At 40.0% G+C, this 8,209-nt stretch overlaps 1 protein-coding gene across 1 annotated transcript in view; it reads left to right on the top strand.

The window, feature by feature from the left end:
* The first annotated feature begins 2,183 nt into the window (after window positions 1-2,183).
* DAZL (deleted in azoospermia like) overlaps window positions 2,184-8,209 on the top strand; it is a 34,447-nt gene continuing 28,421 nt past the window's right edge. The window contains exons 1-2 of the mRNA XM_084987483.1: window positions 2,184-2,228; window positions 2,670-2,766. Coding sequence (XP_084843609.1) covers window positions 2,184-2,228; window positions 2,670-2,766 — 142 coding nt within the window. The remainder of the gene's footprint in view (window positions 2,229-2,669; window positions 2,767-8,209) is intronic.

Raw genomic sequence — 8,209 nt, 5'->3', positions numbered from 1 at the left:
AAATGCCACATCTTAGATATAAAACCATATGATCAATTAATTAAAGTCAGCAGGAGACGGAATAAGTTGAAAGCACTCCACAAGTTCTCTCAAACATGCATGTTTGTGTTTATTAGCCTAAATCTAAAACCCTCCCTTTCTCTGATCACCTTATCAATGAAGATTTCGTTCACCTGCAAATAACAGCTTCATCCCCCTTGGAGACTTAAGTAGCTAGATATTTAAGGGAGTATGTTTTTTTTTCATTTAACATGACATTCTAAGTTAAGCAGAGCTGGTACTGAAGCTCCATAATGCTATCAGAGACCCAGGCACTTTCTCTTTTTCTATTCATTCTTCTTTAATATAATAATTTTATGTCCCTGTTTGTCAATTCATGACCATTCCCAAGAAAGAAAAGAACAAGAATGATGGGCAAGAGGCTTTCTCTTCAGGAGGCTGTGCCTTTCAATTCAGGAAGTGACACAATAGGGGCTTCCCTCCAAGAGCATCAGACCTGAAGACTGTCATTTGTGCCACTAGCATAAAGGAGGCTAGGAAAGAATTTTCAGCTTTTACAGCCTCTGTAGTTGAGACAGGTAATGAAGAAGGGGGTGGAAGTTGAATTTGAGTCAGCCAGCCTACAATGTCTGCTATGATCCTTCTTTTGTGGGGTTTTACCTAGTTATCTCTTTGTCTGGTCTGTACAATCCCCACAATGCCACCCACTTCTTTACCCAAATTAGGCATCTGGGAGTTTCTGTTGTGGAGCAGTGGAAATTAATCCAACTAGTATCCATGAGGATGTAGGTTCAATCCCTGGTCTCACTCAGTGGGTTAAGGATCTGACGTTGCTGTGAGCTGTGGTGTAGATTGCAGACGGGGCTTGGATCCTGAATTGCTGTGGCTGTGGCACAGGCTGGCAGCTGTAGCTTTGATTGGACCCCTAGCCTGGGAACTACCATATGCCACAGGTGTGGCCCTAAAAAGCATAAAAGAACAATAATAAAATAAAATTAGGCATTTGATTAGATTTCATTTATCTTCCAGGAAACCTCACAATTATACTCTTGACGGTGGCCAGTGTCCCCCGCTTCCTCTGCAGTCCTTCCCTGGTAAACACCCTAATGCCAGTTGGTTTTTGTCTAAGTGTGTGTAACCATATTATTCTTGGGGGATCAAAACTATATAAGGAAATAGATGCTTGCTTTCTATTACATCTTAGAGGTACTACTTGGTATTAATCTAACCTGATTTTTTACTATCATTTTATTTTTTAATTCTGTTCTTGGTTTAAGCCCATTTTTCCTCAGAACGAGGCTACTAATTTCTACAATACTAATTGAACCTGATCACAATTAAATATTTTATTCTCAATTTTACTCCTTACTGTTTGACTTCCTAACATGTACCAATATCACTTACATTAAGGGCCAGCTATTAACAGGGCACAGAAAAGTTCCATTGCACCCTGTGCCTGGAGAAGTGGGTCTCTCAAGTTAGATAAGCAAGGAAGACTATTTTAAGTGATTCTTCCCTAAATAAAAAAAATCTGTTTCAGGGAGTTCCCATCATGGCTCAGAAGTAGCGAACCTGACTAGTATCCATGAGGATGCAGATTCAATCCCTGGCCTTTCTCAATGGATTAAGGATCCAGCATTGCCATGAGCTGTGGTATAGGTGGCAGATGCAGCTCAGATCCCGCATTGCTGTGACTTTAGGCCAGCAACTGCAGCTCCAATTAAACCCCTAGCCTGGGAACTTCCATATGCTGCACGTGCAGCCCTAAAAAGCACCCCTTGCCAAAAAAAAAAAAAGATCTGTTTAAAAATAGTTTGATGTATTTTACCTAGTAGAGCCTTTGAGTTACAAGGAGCATAAAAATTTAGTTGTAAAAATACCACCAAGCTTTCAAAAGGAGATGGACAAATAAGAACTTATAAGTTCAAATAGTCTGCATTTAAAGCCAACAGTAAACAAAGGTTAAGAAGTAAAGGCTAAAGCAAATATAATTACTGCCAATGTATGTATGACCAATGTTATTATTCTTTGGATTTAGTGAGATACAGGAAAATATGGAGAAATAAGAAACAGATTCATATTTCAGTCTCAAACAAAAATCTATGTACATATTTAAATGTGACTGTTCCATTTGTTTGATGTAACAGAGTTATCTGTCCTCACCTAATTCCTGCAGCACCATCATGCCCCTTCCAACTTCTGGGTTGCTTGCAACAAATACAGTGATGGTAGGACAGCAAAGAGGGTGTTTCAGGATGCCCTACAGCAGCTTCTGAAAGCTTCCTTAAAAGGCAGTTGGCATTCACTTCTTGCTCTTTGTCTTCTCTTCCTTCTTATCTCTGGCCAGAGTGCAGACATGATGTACTTGGAGCCTCCATCTCAGACCACATGATGCCCTTGAGACTAGATGTCATGCATGTACCCCAAGCAGCTCTAAGTTATGGGTGACTTCCCAAGCCATACCTTCTTTGGACTGTCCACCTTGAGACTTTTATATGAGAAAAAAATCATCTTCAATCTTATTTATGCCAGTTGTTTTAAGGCTATACTCCAGACAAACTAAACATTGATATACTTAGGGAACAGCTGAAATATTTAAACACTTCCTCCATATTTTTACATTCCCTTTATGTGTGATCTGGTTTCCCCCATCCCCATTCCCACCCCAGGAAAGAGCAGCAGAACTTTTGAAAGGAGGGGAAAATTGGCAAGATGAAGAAGAGTTGCACAAGTGCACCGTGGAAAGAAGAAAGGGGAACACAGGCTGTAAGACACATATATCCTGATATCTCCACCCCAGGTCAAAGCCCCAGAGGTCTGGGATGTGTCAGAAGAGGGGAGGAAAAGCCACAAGCTGAGGGGTCCTGAAAGGAGTGGTCTCACGGGTGGGCTGGTGGGTGTGAAGCAATGGTAGTGGAGCTGGGCTGGGCAGGGGTTAGGACTGGGCCAGTCCCAAGCCCTCCCTGAGCCCACCCACATCCCTCCCCTAGCTGTGCTTTGTAGTGTAGACTGTGGTAGGGCTCCGAGAGGGGTGTGGGGTGGGCATTGCCCAGACCCGCCACTACAGGAATCTCAGGCCCCAGGATCTGAAGCCCAGCAAGGGAGTTACCCACACCCAAGAACCCAGTCAGGCCCCCCAGGGGTCACCAGAATAGACAGCTAGTCTGGCCACTTTCAACCACAACCAGGAAGAGCCCAGCATGGATCAGAGGCCCTTCTTTCCCCTCCAACACAAGGCCTCATAAAATCTCCATCTGCCAGCTGCCATTTTTTTTTTTTTTTTTTTTGGTCTTTCTGCCATTTCTTGGCCACTCTTGTGGCATATGGAGGTCCCCAGGCTAGGAGTCTAATCAGAGCTGTAGCCACCGGCCCACCCCAGAGCCACAGCAACGTGGGGATCCGAGCCGCGTCTGCAACCTACACCACACAGCTCACAGCAATGCCGGATCCTTAACCCACTGAGCAAGGCCAGGGATCGAACCCTCAACCTCATGGTTCCTAGTCAGATTCGTTAACCACTGAGCCACGACGGGAACTCCCCAGCTGCCATTTTTAAGAGAAGCAGGGAGGAAGAAAGTTTCCCTAGAAAGAAATCTGAGTGAATGATTTCAGCCCAAGGGAGACTGCTGATACCTGGAGAGACTGAAATGTTACTGAAGGGCCAGCTGGAGTTTACCTCCCCCTCATTCACACCCTCTTAAAGCCCCCACGCCCTGTGATCCCGGGGCGGTGGTGGTGGGGAACTATTGAAGAAAGCTAGACTTAAGGAAGCTGCCTGTTCTCTGAACATCTAAACAGCATGGATGAACACTAGGCCCTAGTGAACCTTGTAATACCCAGGGTCATGAATTTTTGAAGACGAAGAGTCTGGCTATTTGCTGCCAATCCTGTGATAAGAAGGTGAGGTCCTTAAATAACATCATGTCTTGAAGCACTCTGCTAAGACAATAGTGTTTATTTACTGGGTACAAGAGTGTATTTTTTTGTGGCCCTAATGTGAATTCTTAAGAGGAGATTGTTTCTGCTTTGGAATCAAAACAAAAAATGTATTCCTCTTATTGTTATTGTGGATACATCTGTGGTCCAGTCTCAACATCTGGAACCGGTTGAGTCTAGCTCTTTTTACAAACAAAAAGAATTCTAATATTAATTTTGTTTTTTAAAAACATGGATTATTTATGTAGTCTGGAGCTGTTTGATATAAAATGTTCAGAGTGTGAGGAGAAAAACAGATTTGGCTAATTTGCGGCTTGAAAAAAAATTTTTTGTGATACTGTATTCTGGAGAAATTTTGTTTTTACTTGTCAGGCTTTGCAAAAATGCCCATTAAACATTTGAATGATCTGTTAACAAAGTATCATTCCTTTTAAACCATGAACAGAGATGTCAAAAAAAATGCAAATGATTTTAGACTTAAAATACAGCCAAATAGGCATTGGTTCATCTTTAAATTGTTTTCAATTAAACAGGAAGTTTTAAGAGTTCTTTAAATGAAAAATTATAATTTGGTATCATGTGTGCTTAGCATTGTGTTAAACCTTCCTAGGAGATTAATATTATTCTGCATTAAAAGGAAGTTAAAAATCCAAATTTCACACTATTCAATGAAGGCCAAAGTGTCTCTAGTGTTAAAGTTTATTTGTATCATACCCTTAGACAAAAGAAAGAAATTTAAAAAACATGTACTAAGTGGCCAAATACATTTTTTCCCAATTGCCTCTTATGAAATTAAAGTATTTTCTTTTTGTATTCTGAAAGTAATTCAAGTCCTGTGTGGAAAATTTGAAAGATTTAGATTAGTGTGATGAAGATAGACCCATAGTAGTAGCTCTAAGCCATAATACAACTACTGTTTTACATTGGAGCATGTCTCTTTATTCCATTGTCAATTTTCTATATTTTAAAAGATTTTAAATTCATCAAACCAAAAATCTGGAACTGAATTTTGCCAATCTGATGGATAAGAAGGAACAATGTTTTCCTTTTTATCTATTTCAAGAGGAGTTAAAAATATTAACTAAAAAAGAGTAGCAATCAACCAAATGGGAGCAAGAAAAAAACCTCAGAAAAATAGCTAAGTGATCAGAGATTATCAGCCTCCAGGAAAAAGACTTTAGACTGATGATACTGAAGACTATGCAAGACATTGAAACTAAACTGGAGGCAAAGATTGATAATTTACAGCAAACACTGAACAAAGAAATACAAGACTGAAAACTTAAGCAAGCAGAGATGCAAAACACAGTAACAGAAATAAAAAATTCATCAGAAGCAACCAACAACAGAACACGGGAGGCAGGAGAATGAATAAGTGAGGTGGAGGACAGACTAGTGGAAATCGCTGATGCGGAATAGAGAAGAGAAAATAGATCAAAAAGAAATGAAGACAGTCTGAGAGAACTCTGGGACAACGTGAAACACACCAACATCTGTACCACAGGGGTGCCAGAAAGAGAAGAGAGAGAGAAAGGGACAGAAAAAATATTCGAAGCGGTAATAGCCAAAAACTTTCCTGACATGGGAAAGGAACCACTCACTCAAATCCAGGAAGCACAGCAAGTACCATATAAAATAAACCCAAGGAGGAACACCCTGAGGCACATATTAACCAAACGGACCAAAACTAAAGACAAAGAGAAAATCCTGAAAGCAGCTAGGGAAAAGAAACAAATAACATACACGGGAACCCCAATAAGGTCATCGGCAGATTTTTCAGCAGAAACTCTGCAGGCCAGAAGGGAGTGGCATGACACCCTTAACGTGATGCAAGGAACAAACCTCCAACCAAGATTACTTTCCCCAGCAAGGCTCTCGTTCAGATTTGAAAGAGAAATCAAAAGCGTCACAGATAAGCAAAAGCTAAGAGAATTCAACACCACTAAACCAGCTTGACAACAAATACTAAAGGAACTTCTCTAGGCAGAAAAGAAAAGGCCACAACTAGACACGAAAATACCACAAATGACAAGGCTCATCCGTAAAGGCATATTATATATCCAGTAAAGGTATGAAGTCATCCATGCACAAATATGCTACCAAAATCAGAAATCGTGAGAAGAGGAGGATACAAATGCAGGACACTGGAGATGCACTTGCAGTTAAGACACCAACAACTTAACACAATCTCATATATATATATATATAGACTCCTATATCAAAACTTCAGGGTAACTGCAAACCAAAAATCTACAATTGATACACACACAAATAAGAAAAAGCAATCCAAACACAACACTACAGATGGTCATCAAACCACAAGAGGAGAGAACAAGAGAAGAAGAGAAGAAAAAAGGGCAACAAAAACAAATCCAAAACAGTTAATAAAATGGCAAGAACATACATATCAAGAATTACCTTAAATGTAAACCAAAAGACATAGACTGGCGGAATGGATACAAAAACAAGATCATATATATATATGTATACATGCCATCTTCAAGAGTCCCACTTCACTTTTAGGGACACATACAAATTGAAAGTGAGAGGATGGAAGAAAATATTCCATGCAAATGGGAATCAAAAGGAAGCTGAAGTAGCAATACTCATATCAGACAAAATAGACCTTAAAGAATATTATAAGATATAAAGAAAGACATTACATAATCATTAGATATCGTCAGCTGGAATGGAGGCAACAGACAAATCATCAGAGGTAATAACTGCAAGGATAGGCTATCCAATGACTATTTACCTCTGGATATTTCAACATTTATTTAACCAGCAGATATTCATCAATCCAAACTCACCAAGGGTGACGGAGCTTGTATCCTACATAATGGTTTCCATTTATACATTCCTGCCAGGGTACATAAACACATGCAAAGGCCAGGGGAAAATGAAGGACACGACTTCACAACATGATAAAGACATAAATGCTATGTGCAGTCTTTTTCTTATGTATCAGTTCTAATTCAGGGGTTTTATTCCCCTGCCTTTTTCAAATAAAATTTAGCTCTTTAAGAAAAAAAAAAAAATCAACCAAACAATTACTGAATAAGTTCTAAGGGAGATCATCATCCCTTGTGGTTAATACTATGGAAAATAAAGTATACAGTTTATTTCTGCCTTGAGGAACTTATAGGCTATGTGCAAGATAAGACTAACATGCATGAAACCATTAAAAAATAAGATAGGATAGTAAATATTATAGTCATTATTATCTCAGTGATTATTAATTGAGATCATTTAATTAAGTCTCTGGCTTAATCAGGCTCATCTGATTTCAAGAAACAGAAACCCACTAAAAGGAGACTTCTCAGAAAGATGCCAAGCTCTATTATAGAATGTAAGGCACCAAGGCACTGGAATCAGAAACTACAGATTCTTGAGCTCTGAATTTAAATTGTAATGGGAGAGAATCTGATTGATCCAGCTTTGGTCAATGTTCATTCCCATACAATCAGTGGCCAGGAGAACTCATGTGGCATCTTTTTTTTTTTTTTTTTTAGGGCCACACCCGCAGCATATGGAGGTTCCCAGGCTAGGGGTCCATTCAGAGCTGTAGCTGCTGGCCTACACCACAGCCACAGCAATGCAGGATCTGAGCCGCATCTGCAACCTACACCACAGCTCACAGCAACGCCAGATCCTTAACCCACTGAACGAGGCCAGGGATCAAACCTTGTCCTCATGGATGTTAGTCGGGTTCATTAACCACTGAGCCACAAGGAGAACTCCAATGTGGCATCTTGAGTTGCCCAAAGCAGAGTCATGGTTGACACCTACCTACATTACAGCCATCCCCCCTTCTTCCTTGATAATAAAAACACTTCTTCTGGGTTTAAGCAGCAATGTGCCCAAGCCCAGAGGATTAATCATGGCTGGTGTAGGTCAATTATTATAAATGCATTTCCCTTTGGCCAGACTTACCCAGACTCCTTTAAGCTGGAAGTGGATATATCACATAGTTCTGGCCAATAAGGTATAAAAGGAAGACTATTAGCAAAGATTTTCCTCCCAAATAAAAGAGATATGTAAGAAGAGAGTTCCTTCTTTCCTTCCATAAGGATAAGTCACACTTTATGGTACTAACCAAGGAATCCCAGAAGTGCTAACTCAGAACTCCAATATCATGGAGACTCAACATCAGTCTGGAACTGTTTACATCTAGACTTCAGGTTTTTTTTTTAATCAACATCATTTAATCACTTTTAATCAGGCATTTTGTTACCTATATCCAAAAAGCATCCAAAACTGTCTCATCTGGGGC

Source organism: Sus scrofa, chromosome 13 (genome assembly GCF_054392235.1).
Source record: "Sus scrofa isolate SSC_HxYL_T2T_F1_AM1 chromosome 13, Sscrofa_HxYL_maternal_Yorkshire_Landrace_v2.0, whole genome shotgun sequence".
NCBI lineage: Eukaryota > Metazoa > Chordata > Mammalia > Artiodactyla > Suidae > Sus > Sus scrofa.
The sequence above is the reverse complement of the archived record's forward strand: the minus strand, read 5'-3'. Positions and strand labels throughout refer to the sequence as shown.